The sequence below is a fragment of the Schistocerca americana genome, chromosome 3, assembly GCF_021461395.2.
Source record: "Schistocerca americana isolate TAMUIC-IGC-003095 chromosome 3, iqSchAmer2.1, whole genome shotgun sequence".
Classification (NCBI taxonomy): domain Eukaryota; kingdom Metazoa; phylum Arthropoda; class Insecta; order Orthoptera; family Acrididae; genus Schistocerca; species Schistocerca americana.
Window position 1 is genome coordinate 905,183,031 of NC_060121.1, and position 15,538 is coordinate 905,198,568.

General features: G+C 38.3%; 1 protein-coding gene across 1 annotated transcript in view; it reads left to right on the forward strand.

Annotated features, from left to right (window-relative positions):
• Window positions 1-207: 207 nt before the first annotated feature.
• Window positions 208-15,538, forward strand: part of LOC124605409 (RRP12-like protein) — a 135,678-nt gene continuing 120,347 nt past the window's right edge. Inside the window, exons 1-2 of the mRNA XM_047137060.1 lie at window positions 208-410; window positions 13,943-14,117. Coding sequence (XP_046993016.1) covers window positions 281-410; window positions 13,943-14,117 — 305 coding nt within the window. The 5' untranslated portion in view covers window positions 208-280. The remainder of the gene's footprint in view (window positions 411-13,942; window positions 14,118-15,538) is intronic.

Sequence of the window (15,538 nt, forward strand, 5' to 3'; positions counted from 1 at the left end):
TAATTATGGTGAGAGAAGCTACATGATATCAGTAAACTGAACGGTATTTTAACATTTTTGGTAGTCATACTAGCTGGCATAAGTCTGTGCGGTATTTTCAATGTACGAGCGGTGTAGAGGTATGCCGGCGCTAGTTTCTAATGCGTGTGGGATCGTAGGTGGTGATGTGATAGACTTTGGATGCATGTCCAGGCGTATGGTCTTTGGCGAAACTCGGAGGAGCCCATGTGTTGTGTTGTTTACAATTGCAACTAAAAACAGCGTGGTTAGTGAGATCGTCATGGGATCGTTTCGACATCGTGTAAAAGGAAAAGGCAAGAGATGGAAAAAAGGTCATAGTTCCAGTTCAAACCCGGAAATTCAGAAACATAGAGATATTGCCAAATCTAGGTTCTTTCAGGAAAATTTGGGTATGTATAATCTTTAAATTAAGTTTGTGTCGCCCACGTTACCATATTCCCGTCAGATGCATTTTAAAAATATTTATATTTGAAGAGTATTTATTTAGAGAAGGATTTATGCGCGAAATACACGTTCAAGTAAGAGATGGAGGTAAAAGTACTTGCTTTACTGCTACTGGCAGCAGTTTATTTTGTGTCTCTTTACTGTATGCTACTTTTGTTGTAGTACAACGTAGATCTGAACTTAAAGCTGTGGATGTTGTATTCAGCTTCAATGTTGACGTTTGCAGGTTGACAACAAGCGATAAGTACGATTTCGCTGCAGTGCCATACGGAATACTACTGCATACGTGATCAACATGTATTAAATATTTTACTAAAACCTTTAAATTTCTTACTGTAAACAGAGCTTAATTTGGCACTACATTCAGTAGCTGAATGTGGCATTTCTTGCACTAAATTTACTTACTGAGTATGAGATAGACATGTTCAAATAATTTTTCTATAGCAGTTCAGCTCAGGAAAACATTTCAGACAGTATATTCCCTGATTTAGAATTGGCAGAAAAACTTGTTTCACTATGCACTAAATATTCTTTACTCTGATGCTACTGTGCATCTTCAGTGACATCTTGCCTTGACATTAACACCCGTGCAGTTGTGGGTTTGGATAAGCTGTTTCCTGAGATACTCCCTGTCGAATGTTAGAAGACTTGCATGACTTGCCTCACATCAGCTTTTCCAGTGTCTGTGTAGTTAAATTAATTACATTTATCAAATAGCAACTGCCATTAGCAATGTTGTGACTCTTCGTATGTTGGATTTGAACAATGATTTGTAATAGTAAAGTTAATTATGTGTACCTCCTTCATTGCCCGACAGATAATGGTACAAGATGTGGTACAAATTTGAAGGACATTGTTTCAGCCAACATTGTTTATAGAAAAATAGATGCAATATGTCACATGAATCTAAACCGTATGTGATTAATACAAGTTGTGTTGTCCATTTAAGCAGCGATTCCTACGGATCACACATTTTAACTTGACATTGGAGCAGAGGATGCTGGGAGTGGAAGCTTGTGAGTGGCTCCTTTTCCCTGGGAAGCCAGATTATAGCTTATCAATGAAACAAACATGTAATAGGTTAATGTGTTACAGAAGTTGACACAGTTTGCTAGAATGACCGGGTACAGCCTCTTTGGTCATTTTTGTAAATAATATTATCAGTCGCTACAACCAGACATTAATAAAAATTAGGTTGTAGCGGCAGCCGCTGAACCGAGAGGATGCGTAGCAGAGCAAAAGCAGCCCTTGTCTGATAAACTGTAAATTAATTTAGTCTTTGGTTTTTTATCACATTCTTCTGCAAAAAAGTTAACCGCCATGTGTACTTTACTGTGTAGACTAGTGGTTAGAAAATTAATCTTTGTTTTTGTTGTTACATAAGTCTTGTGAGTATCCTTGTGTAGGGCGGCTTCCTAGTGTAAATTTTACTGTCATCAGAAACTCCGTCATGCCACTAAATATTAATTTTGTGCTGGTAGACAGCACACAGTTTAGATCAGTGCATTCTAGTTCGAATATTTGTCTTGTGCAGTAACTTTTCAGCAAACAGGATTTCTAATAACAGGTATCTGTAAATACATCAACTTCAGTAGAGAAATTTATTTCTGTTTAATAGCTTGTGGTCTCAGAGTACAGTGAGAAATCTGCACATCAAGTTTTAGTGTTACTTTATTCTCCTTTGGTATATTTTCAAACTCGGTAGCGCCATTTGAAACCTTATATCTATTTTGTACACAGTACGTTAAGGCTAGGGACTGTACTTGTTGTGGGTGGATACAAGGAGAGTTGGCTGCTCTCCGTAAACAGTTGGAAGCTGTGTTGGCTACCGTCAACATGCTTCTAGCTAATGCTCAAAGTTGCGGTGACGTTGGGATGCCAGTGACAAGACCTGCAACACCTTTGGTGCCACTGGAATCCCTTGGTGACCTGGATGTTGTCGCGGCTTCTGATACACAACATCTGACCAGTCCGTCCTCACTCCAGAGTGGGAGGCAGACAGTGGTGGGTTCGCATGTCACTGGGCGGAAGTCAAAAGGGGTAGCAGGCCATGCGACTGGCTCCCTACATCTTAGCAGCAGGTACAAGGTGCTACCCAGTGTTGATGATAAACTCTGAGCCAGCACGAGATGCCTCTCCTGTTGGGCCAATGGTTGATTTTCCTGCACAGTCTGGACAAGTACAGAGGGTGGATATGCTAGTCATTGGGAGCTCCAGTGTTAGGTGGGTGACAGAGCCCCTCAGAGAGATAGCAAACAAGGATGGAAAGAGTTCCAGTGTGAATTCGGTATATTTGCTGGGAGTTCTCATCCGTGATGTGAAGGAGGCCCTGCCGGCAGCTATTGATCAACCGGCTGCATGTAGTGGCACATGTCGGCATGAATATGGCTTGTGTTCTGAGGGGGTCAGTCCATACCAAGTAGTCCAGCACTGGTTGCTTGACCATTTCAGAAAAAAATTATATTTGCTGGATGAATTCCCCAATGTTTAGTAGTCATAAAATATTTTTTAAGAAAATTTATTGTTTATTATTTTAAAATGACGGCCATATTTGTTCCAGGCCGCATGCGTTTTTTCGTATTTGCAAGCATCTACATTTTTTACAATTATTCAGTAGGGATTTCCTAAGCCTTTCAGATAAAATGCATTTAGTTCACTCACTCTGGGCTACAAATTGACATCATTATGACTTAGCTGAATGTATTTTTAATAGTTCAAAGTTATCAGCCACAAATTAAAAAAACTCAATTTTTAACAGTAGTTTTTCGAAGAAAGATCACTTTCTCAGCTTTAATATTTTTACTGCTATTACACTGTATAGTATAGTTACTTTTTATAGAGTGTCAATGGTGAGTAGCTTACACTTTAAGAATACACTATTTTAAAAAATGATTTTTTTTAATTTTTCCATTTTGTGGCCTGCAATATCTTTGTTGGGGGACCAGATGAAAACCTGAAAATTTCACTGTTAATAGACCTTTATGATATCAAACTTCAGTATAAATTTCAACTTCGAGATTCAATTGGAAGTTATGGAAAAAAGATTACAAACAGGAGTCAAAAATACGTTTTTTAACATCTGTGATATCTGGTAGGCTAATCAAATAAAGTATACCAGTTGCATAATGTAACACACCGCATTACACTAGCTAATGATTATTTGTCGAAACAATGCTGTGGCAATTGTTTCAGCAGGCTAACAATTGCATTTGCAAGCCTATACAAATCTGATTGTTGTCTTCTACCTTACACCAACAATTGTCTGCTCACACTTATTTAGCTAGAAGTTCTTGAAAAATGGTGTCTCAGTGTTATTTTGGTGTTATTATTAATGAAGCATGTCATAAAAGTGTGTATGGAGTGTATCCAGAAGACATTAAAGTTTACAGTGCAGAATAAAAAGTGTTGTTTTACTTACGAGTTGGTCCAGAGGTCAAATCAACATGCAAGTACCATGAAATGAAATAGGCTACTTAAAAAAATTTCATTACCTTTTTGGTCAGTCTTGCACAGACAATGGGTGACACAATACAGAAATGAAATGGTGACAGTCATTAAATCATGAGAAGAGGTTTTTGAAGTGTTGTTGGCTAACCTTGAAAATCTGAAAATGCATCATTTTATTGTAAAAGCTCAAAATAAATTTTTGAAAGACAAAAAGCAAACCTTGGCAGCTGATGAATGCTTAGTTCTTGCTGACTTTTCGGAAAATTATTCCTTTGTTGTTCAAGATGAAGTACAAGGGCACCACTGGGTAAACAAACAGGCCACAGTTCATCCATTTGTATTCTATTAAAGAGGAAGATAAACTAATTAGCCACAGCTTTGTGTCATAAGTGACTACCTTGAACACAACACTACAGCAGTGCACGTTTTTCAACTAAAATTAACAAACTACATTTAACAGGATCACCCTTCCATTAAAAAAAAAACTGACTTAATTTTCAGATGAGGCAGCAAGTCAACATAAAAACAAAACAAAAAAAATTGTTAACATCTCCTTTCATAAAGAAGATTTTGGGTTTGATGTAGAATGGCACTTTTTCGCTTCATGCCATGGGGAGAATGCTTGTGATGGTGTCGGGAAAACAACAAAGTGAGCTGTCACAAAAGCAAGTCTGCAGCGGACCGATGACACTCATATTGTAACACCTCAAGAAATTTTTGAATTCTGTAAAAAACATGTCAAAGGAATTACCTATGTTTTTTGTACAGTGTGAGGAAATATAAGAAGTCTATGACAGTGTCTTGAAGGAAAGGTACAACACTTGATCTTTTCATTGTTTTGTACCCCAATCACACAACTCACTGAAATCTAAGACCACATCAACTTCGCCTGCTGATAATGAACTTCATCAGTGTGGAAAACTAGTACAACTGGTTCTTCAAAATAAAGACATAATGGCTTGTGTTTATGATGAACAATTGTGGATAAGCGAAGTTGATAATATTAACTATCAAAACCAAGATGTACATGTTGTATTTTATCACCCTCCAGGACCAAAGACGTCTTTAAAATATTTGAGAAGGATCAAGTCTGGATGCCACTTAAAAATGTACTAAGGAAGCTGTCTCCCATGGAATTTACCACTGTGACTGGGCAAACTTGTAATCTAACACCCAGACCGAGTGAACAAATTTCTCAAATGTTCAATAAGTGATGTACTAAAAACATATAACAAGAGAACAATATACTGTAATTAGTAGGCTTATTTTCAGTAAAAAAGTAAGTAATCATAAATATGATTAAATTATATATTGTAACTGATATATTTTATTCCATAAGCCTAGATATCACATAAGTTAAAAACCGTATTTTTGACTCGTGTTTGTGTTTTTTCCATAACTTCCAATTTAATCTCAAAGTTGAAATTTCTACTGAAGTTTGATATCATAAAGGTCTATTAACTGTGAAATTTTCAGATTTTTGTCTGGTCCCCCAACAAAGATATTGCAGGCCACAAAATGGAAAAATTCAAAAAAATCCATTTTTTTAAAATAGCTAGTGTATTTTTTAAGTATAAGCTGCTCACCATTGACACTCCATAAAAAGTAACTATACTATACAGTGTAATAGCAGAAAAAATATTAAAGCTGAGAAATTAATCTTTCTTCAGAAAACTACTGTTCAAAAAATTAGTTTTTTTTAATTAGTGGCTGATGATTTTGAACTATTAAAATATATTAAAAATACATTCAGCTAAGTGATAATGATGTTAAAATGTAGCCCAGAGTGTGTTGAACTAAGGCTTAGGACAAACCACTACTGAATAATTGGAAAACTGTAGATGCTTGCAAATATGAAAAAACGCATGCGCCTGGAACAAATATGACCACTATTTCAAAATAATAAACAGTAATTTTTTAAAAAATATTTTTGTGACTGCAAAACATTGGGGAATTCATCTAGCAAATATAAAAATTTTCTGAGATGGTCAAGCAAGCAATTATTTTTTTCTTGGACCACTTGGTATGGATTGACCCGAGGCCATCCTTGGCTCCTTTCAGCAGCTGGATGATTTGGTGAAGGCAACTAGCAATGCATGCAGTGTGCAGGCTAAGCTATCTATTTGTAGCATCATACCCTGGGTTCATTGCGGTCCTCTGGTTTGGAACAGAGTGGAAGATCTAAACCAGAGGCTCAGACAACTCTGTGACAGTATTGGGTGTGAATTTCACTATCGCCGCTATCAGATGCAGAATTGTAGGGTTTCCCTTAATAGGTAAAGCTTGGACTACACGCAGGGAACAGCTATTAGGGTTGCAGATTACGTGTGTTGTGTACATTGGGCTTTTTTAGGTTAGAGAACTCCTCCCTTGGAACCAAAGAAGATTGGCCTATTAAATCAGCCACAGGGACCTCAAAGAATCTTGGTCCTCGCAGATCAGAGATATAAAAGATTAATATGATTTTAGTAAACTGCAGGAGCATCCAAGGAAAGGTCCCAGAATTAGTATCGCTTACTGAACGTTATAATGCACAGATAGTATTGGAAACAGAAAGCTGGTTGAAACCCCTACGTTGATGACAACGAAATCCTAAGTTCAGATTGGAATGTTTATCATAAAGATTGGTTAGCCACCAATGCTGGTGGTGTGTTTATTGCAGTAAAAAATTCGATAAAATCTAGCGAGGTTATCACAGATTTCAAATGTGAATGAATCTGGGTGAAATTGAGTATCAAAGAACGGTCAAAAATGTTGATCGGATGCTTTTATAGACCACATGGGTCAGGATCTGTAGTTGTAGAATGCTTCAGATGGAACTTGCAGAATATTATTAGTAATTTCCTAATCATGCTGTTGTGATAGGGGGTGACTTCAACTTGCCAGGTATAGATTGGGAGTGTTACTGATGCCACAGACAGGGAATCATGTGACATTGTTCTGGATGTCTTGTCCGAAAATTACTTTGAGCAGATAGTTAGAGAACCAACTCGAGAGGGTAATGTCTTAGACCTCCTGGCACAAATGGACCTGAACGTATCGAATCAGTCAACATGTCAGAGATCATAAGACTGTGTCGGCATCTATGACGGCGGGTCCTACAAGGAATGTTAAGAAAGGTAGGAAAATATACTTGTTTAGCAAGGGTGACAGGATACAAATTTCAGAATATCTCAGCAATCAGCATCAAATACTCAGTGATGAGAATGAAGATGTGGAAGACAACTGGAAAAAATTCAAAGACATTGTTCAATGTGCTTGACAAGTACATTCAGAGTAAGGTTTTAAGAAATGGGAAAGATCCACCATGGTTTAATAGCCCTGTTAGAAAAGCACTACATAAACAAAGAACATTTCATCTCAGATTCAAGAGAAGTAAAAACCTATCTGACAAACAAAAGCTGCACAAAGAAAAAATGAGCATAAGGAGAGCAATGAGGAATGTGTTCAGTGATTTTGAAAGTAAGATGTCGTCAGCTGACCTGAATAAAAACCCTAAGAAATTTTTGTCATGTGTGAAATCAGTAAGTGGGGCAAAATCATGTGTTCATTCTCTCAGTGACCACACTGGCACAGAAATGGAAGATAATGGAGATAAGGTGAAAATACTGAATTCGGTCTTCCGAAGTTGTTTCACTGTGGAAGATCGTAACACTGTCCCTCCTTTCAGTCATCGTACGAACATCGAAATGGCAGATATTGAGATAACCGATCACAGAATTGAAAAGCCACTACAATCACTTAGCTGTGGAAAGGGTACCTGTAAGATTCTATAAAGATTATGTGAAAGAACTTGCTCCCCTTTTAGGAGTTATTTATCATAGATCACCTGAACAATGAAAGGTACTTAATGACTGGAAGGCCATAAGACAGATCCACACAATTATAGACCTATATTGTTGATGTCAGTCTATTGTAGAATTATGGAACATGTTTTATGCTCAAGAATTATGATGTTTTTGGAAAATGAACATCTCCTTTATACAAATCAACATGGATTCCGCAAACAGAGATCCTGCGAAACTCAGCTCGCTCTGTTCCTGCATGAGATCCACAGGCCACTGGACAATGGCGCTCAGGTTGATGCTGTGCTCTTTAATTTCAGTTAGGTATTTGACACCGTCCCACATTGCTGTTTAATGAAAACAATACGAGCTTACGGAGTATCGGAGCAAACAATATATATAAATGATCTAATAGAAAACATTGGATGTAGTTGTCTGTACCAAAGTAGCAACACTGGAAGATAGTAAGAATTGGCAGAATGACCTGCAGGGAATTGATGAATGGTGCAGTCTCTGCAGTTGGCCCTGAATTTAAATAAATGTAACATATTGCACATACATAGGAAAAGAAATCCACTACTCTACAGCTACACTATTGATGGCAAACAGCTGGAGACAGCGTCTGCTGTAAAATATCTAGGTGTAACTGTCCAGAGCACCCTTAAGTGGAATGACCATATAAAACAGATAGTGGGAAAAGCAGACACCAGACCCAGACTCATCGGAAGAATCTTAAGGAATGTAATTCATCTGGCACTTTTTTGCCCTATTCATGAGTGTTGTTCATCTATCTGGGATCCCTGTCAGGTATGACTGATAGAGGAGATAGAGAAGATTCAACGAAGAGCGGCATATTTTGTTACGGGATCGTTTAGCTGGCAAGAGAGCGTTACAGAGATGCTAAACAAACTCCTATGGCAGATGGTACAAGAGAGGCATTGTGCATCATGGAGAGATTTAGTATTGAAATTTTGGGACAGCACTTCTCAGGGGGAGCTGGACAACATATTTCTTCTCCCCACGTACATCTCGTGTATTGACTATAGAAGGTAATTAGTCAATACAGAGGTTTACCGACAATCATTCTTCCCACGCACTATCTGTGAGTGGAACAGGGTTGGAGGGATCAGATAGTGGTACCGAAAGTGCCCTCTGCCACACAGCATTAAATGGCTTGCGGAGTTTGATGTAGATGTAGATTCAAAATGGCTATTTACTGCTATGGTGCACAAAACTGTTGTTTGGGTAAAGTTGATAACAAGTGCAAGCATTGCAGGGTGGCATGAAGTCAGATGCCTTACACTTATCAGAAAGTGGCGGTCTTTATTATGGTCTCTTCACGGAAATGTGTTTGTTATGTTGACATTAACGTATTTAAAAACATATTATTCTTATGTATGTACCTATTAACATTCTTTTGTACTCTCTGTGTATGACTGATTTATTTGGCACAAATTTAGGTTGCTGATGGATTGCAGTTAGTCAGAAGTGATTTCACACATTTTATCACATTCAGATTTACGTCTTTTGTATGAAATGAAATGAAATGTCATGTGACTAGGGCCTCCCGTCGGGTAGGCCGTTCGCCTGGTGCAAGTCTTTCGATTTGACGCCACTTCGGCGACTTGCGCGTCGATGGGGATGAAATTATAAATCCTACTCATCTCATTTCCAGCCAGATACATGAAGGCTGCAAATCTGTTATTAAGAGGGTCAAATTGTCATCCTCTGGAGATTCCTATCAGATTTTTTACTATATCAGTTATGTCTCTAAATACCGTAGGTGTTTTTGCCATTTCTATCTGATGCACATGTTGAAATGCAACTCAAGAAACAAAATCAAACTTTTAAATAGTGCACTTTCCAAGTAGACATTATTAACAAGCAGGGAACTTGTAAGCAGTTAAAAGTTACAATCCATTTGGCACCATTATTTCATCTACTAGGTGGTAATATGTCTCATCATATCCTAGTGCATTTTAGTGAGAAATTTACAGACCTTTACATTATTTTACTACAGTGGATAAAATTAGCAGAGCCAGGGACAAAAGAGTGTCATTAGAACTATCAAAACAGTAATATTAAATGTCAGTTACTGTATGCAGAAAAAAGGGGTTTGAAAATGACACTTAGCCAGTCTGTGGATTCCCTGAGTTGTAATCAGTGAAATGTGAAAATTGTGTGGGGTTTGGTATGACTCCCTTAGGCTCAGTTAGTGGCACCTTCTGGAAGCCCGTAAGAGCAGTGCACTACCATCTGAGCTGCCCGGGAGGTAGGAGATGAGGTACTGACAGAAGTTGTGTTCTGAGGACGGGGCACGAGTCGTGCTTCGGTAGCTCAGATAGTAGAGCACTTGCCCGCGAAAGGCAAAGGTCCCGAGTTAGAGTCTCGATCCGGCACACAGTTTTAATCTGCCAGCAAGTATCAGGATAGACACCACCTGGAATTGCAACACAGAAATTAAAACAAGGATAGCAATGGCAAAAGAGGTATTCTATAAGAAAATGAGCATTTTCTGCAGCATTCAGGACAGGGAATTCAGGAAAAGACTCATAAAATGTCTTGTATGGAGGGTTCTTCTGTATAATGCTGAAACATGGACCTTGAGGATGAAAGACAGGAAAGGCTGGATGGAGGCTTTTGAAATGTGGACATGGCGGAGGATGGAAAGAATAAGTTGCATGGACAGAGTAAAAAATGAAGAGGTACTGAGAAGAGTGGAAGAGACAAGACAGTCACTAGATGTAATAAAAAGAAGAAAAAGAAATTGGATCAGGCATATATTAAAAAAGAATGACGGACTGATAAAAACAGTTTTAGAAGGTTATGTAGACAGGAAAAGGAAGCTAGGAATGAACAGATTTCAGATACTGGATGACGTGATGGATGGAACAACATACTGCAGCCTTAAGAAGGAAGCATAGGACTTGGAAGAGCAATTGAATGGATGATGTCTTGAAAGGGGGATATAAGATGAACATCAACAAAAGCAAAACGAGGATAATGGAATGTAGTAGAGTTAACTCGGGTGATGCTGAGGGAATTAGATTAGGAAATGAGACACTTAAAGTGGTAAAGGAGTTTTGCTATTTGGGGAGCAAAATAAATGATGATGGTCGAAGTAGAGAGGATATAAAATGTAGACTGGCAATGGCAAGGAAAGCATTTCTGAAGAAGAGAAATTTGTTAACATTGAGTGTAGATTTAAGTGTCAGGAAGTCATTTCTGAAAGTATTTGTATGGATTGTGGCCATGTATGGAAGTGAAGCATGGATGATAAATAGTTTGGACACGAAGAGAATAGAAGCTTTTGAAATGTGGTGCTACAGAAGAACGCTGAAGATTAGATGGGTAGATCACATAACTAATGAGGGGGTATTGAATAGGATTGGGGAGAAGAGGAGTTTGTGGCACAACTGGACTAGAAGAAGGGATCGGTTGGTAGGACATGTTCTGAGGCATCAAGGGATCACCAGTTTAGTATTGGAGGGCAGCGTGGAGGGTAAAAATCATAGAGAAAGACCAAGAGATGAATACACTAAGCAGATTCAGAAGGATGTAGGCTGCAGTACGTACTGGGAGATGAAGCAGCTTGCACAGGATAGAGTAGCATGGAGAGCTGCATCAAACCAGTCTCAGTACTGAAGACCACAACAACAAATAGAAGGAAGCAATGGATTGCAGAAAATGGAGAGGCAAAGGACCTGCTAATATAGCAGAAAATTGATGATAATGATATATCTCTGGTTTGGTTTGCCAGTGCCCATTAAAAACCATGTAGCTTACATTCTGAGAAGATTCTTTTGAAGGCCTATAATTTTGCTGGTTTTGCCAAGCCTGTCTTTAGCTTCACTATCTGGCAGTAATGATCTGAAATGTCAAGGGCTATTATAAATAGTTTACTGTTTTTCCTGTCAATATCTGTAAGTACATGGTCTAAATCTGAAGTTGTACTTTTTGATAAACTTGTAGCAGTGTTAGCCATTTATGCCACCCCAAAACAGCTCAAAATGTTTGGGAGCTATTACTAATTTCACCCTCAACACCTATGTTATTATTCATGTTTCCATATGTTACCAGTATGTTATTTTTGGGGGCTGCGGGCTTTCTAATAAAGTGAAATGTGTTGTGGTGTGCCCTCAATTACGTACCCTCTGACTCAAAATTGAAATATTAAAAGTTTTGGCTGGTTTCATTGTCTAGGGGCTGGGATATATAGTTGCCGCTTTACAAGCCAAATACTGCAGAGTCTACAGTATACAATACGAATATACACATGAATTGAATGGTCGAAGGTTTCTTTCGCTCGGCAATTGTGAATTATGAATGTAACATATAAATTTATAAATGAAAAATTGCAATTAAATAAAATCTGCAGGTACTGTCGTAACGACTTTAAATGATGAGTACTATAGTAGAAGTACTTCGGAGAATGCGGTATATTTCTGCAAAACACTTACTGGTGTTGATGGTCTAGCAACTAAATAAAATATAAGTGGAATAATGGGGAAGCAGTAGATTCCTACTTCACGTAATTAGTTATGAACAGCAACATAGCTCATGAGATATTCACTTCTGAATGCATACTACGTCTTCACTGCAGAAGCCATGGAAATCACGCAAGAGCACAGGTTGTCACTCCGAAATATTTCTATCTTCCACGACCACGCGCAAAACTCCACACTCTACTAGTCTCTCTCGTGACCATCCATCCATTGCACCATCACATCTAGCACTACCTCTGTCCTGTCCCGTCTATTCTCCCACTTCCATCGAGTCTCCCCATTCACGAGTGCTGTGTTTGGCTAGAGCGCTCCCTCCATGTCTTCAAGCCAGTGCACACTCACAAACATAAAACGCTTTAGAAATACTGGATTTACATTTAAATGACTTGAAATTAAATAAATATTCCTACAGCTGGACCATAAACACGTTCTAACACACATTATTAAATACATAAATAAATTAGATATGCATATATCAAAGGAATAGCAAGCGAAAGTAGGTCAGTAGCCTAATGTGTCTGTGCTTTCTAAAACACAGTAAATAATTTACCAATTTCTTCATTAACAGCATATATCGGGTATAAACAGAGGCATAGATGAATAAATGTATTTATAAGCATGCTGCTACCGTTTTCTCGTGTAACTGTGTAGTACTTACGGCCTGATGCGATCGATAGTAATCGGCCACTTTGACCTTCAGTAACTCATGTACTATTGAAGTTACATGCCTGTAATTTATACCAATTTAGGTTTACACTAATAGCTTTCGAAAGACATGTCGATCGATGAAATCGGATGAACCGTTTGGATTTTGGAAATTTGTTGCTGGGTGTTACTTGTATAATTTACAGTCAGATACTAAACTTTAAACTAATAAAGATATTGAAAATCTGATTACACCATCAGAATCGTTGTGCAAATAATAGTAATGTAAATGTTTATTTTTGAGATATCATGATTCATCTGGCTACTATTAATTTCCATACGAACTCCGAAATGTCTGCCATTAAGGTTTCACAAAGTCCGCCATCTTTGGCTTTCCCGGCATACAAGTCTCTTTATTTGACGCAGTGTCACCAAGGAATTTCCAGCCACTGCTCACTTGACCACACACTGGGGCTACTCCTGTTGTTCAGCTAACGTTTGGCACCATGTGGCTGCTGCCGGGCCCCGGCTTACCAAGCAGCCCATGCAGCCACGCCAACTCCGAACTTAGATTATTTCCAGGGTGCCACAACTCGCCCATTACCTCACAGGGCTGAGTCTCTTTCCAAGGCTTCTTTTAATTTGTTAAAGAAAGTGCTCACCACTTCCTAGATGAATGGTACACACACGGAATGATTTTCTTGGATGTCTAGTATTGTTAGTTCTACAGCTGCCAATTTAAAATTTTTACCTTCACTAATTATTATTAGATCATCTCTATATCTAAAATGTGTACCACCTCTGATATAAATATGGTATTCCCCACCCATTAATGTAGTTCTACAATCTTCACACCCCTTCCATTCTGACTAAAATCTTTCTCATATGTCTGGGCTCAGAATAAATTTCATCTCTCCTTTCTTCTTCCATTGTTTTGTGGACAGATAAAACCAGAAGTAAAATGTCAGATGTGTATAATGCTTTCTGTAGTGAAGTTAGGTTTTCTTGGTGTATGCAGCCTTATCTGAAAAGACATTATTTCTGACATTTAAGTTACACAAACATTGAATCGATGTTGTTATATTTGATTTTCAGGACAGAGTGGATTGACAACTGAGGCACTTAAGAAGCATGATGCATTCACAACAAAAATGGATACCGAATCTTCGGTGGCTGGAGATTTTGAGGAAGGAACAATTGGAGGAACGTTCAAGACATTTCAGACCTTTGCAAGTGACTGGAGTAGTTGCAGTAATATGTCATTTAGTCGGTAAGGGTGTTCTTTCATTGAGTACAATATGCGTTTCATACAAGGTTAAATATTAAATTCAGATAAATATGTTGCATTATTCAGGTTTTCAAGACAAGATATACGTGTGTGTGCCTCAGCATGTGAAGAACTTGTGGGTTAATGTTTGCTGTGTAGACTAAGAAGAATATCATTCAGTAGTATAGTATGATGTTTAACACTGTTAATAAAGCCATAGCAGGCACTGAATGAAACTTGTTTGCATGTTCAGAAATTATTCCAAAGCATTTACTTACATAGATAAATTGTCTGGAAGATTTAGAGAGCTGTGAAAAGAAAGACATCCTCTGCCTATCTGAACATCATATAACTGCAAGGTTAGAGATGTTAAATATGAAGGATTATACTTTCTAGTCTTCTTCATGTAGAACTAATATGGGTGCAGAATGTGAGTTCAGAGCCGGCCAGAGTGGCCGAGCGGTTCTAGGCGCTTCAGTCTGGAACCGCGTGACCGCTACCGTCGCAGGTTCGAATCCTGCCTCATGCATGGATGTGTGTGATGTCCTTGGTTTAGTTAGGTTTAAGTAATTCTAAGTTCTAGGGGACTGATGACCTCAGATGTTAAGTCCCATAGTGCTCAGAGCCATTTGAACCATTTTTGTGAGTTCAGAAACATTGAAACAATTACATTTTGTAGAAATGGGCACAAAGAACTTGTGCTTGTGAATTAATACTGAGAAATATCAACAATGTAGGAAGAGACAGATTGCTACTTACCATAAAGAAGACACGTCAAGTTGCAGGCAGGCATGGGTAAAAGACACTCACATATTGCTTTCAGCCACAACCTTCATCAGTAAAAACACACACACACACACACACACACACACACACAAGGCAAGCACACTTAATGCACGCACGACTGCCAACTCCACTGTCTCCGTCCCGAGATGCTGGAGTTGGCAGTAGTGTGTGCATGAGGTGTGCTTGCCTTGTGTGCATGTCTCTCTCTCTCTCTCTCTCTCTCTCTCTCTCTCTCTCTCTTACTGACTAAAACTGTGGCCTAAAGCTCAATGTGCATGTCTTTTAATCCTGCCTGTCTGCAACTTGACTTCTTTACAGTACATAGCATTCTGTCTTTTCCTATATTGTTAATAATCCCACCTGGAGTTTCCGTTGTTGGAATACTGAGAAATGGTTCACTTTAAGTTCTAACTGTGTATGTATTCCCACTGGGAACTTTCAAACTGTTTATGAAGCATATGAATTCATTACTACACTCTGCCAAACAACAAGCTGTTTATAGTCCATTGATTTTAATGTAGATTTTCTAAAGGTTCTAGTAGGAAAAATTGCCTGGAAATGTTGTTTTTTCTCCTATGGTTTGACTTCGTTAATTAAATTTCCAACACTGATGAATAAAGGCAGTGGTGCTCTGATAA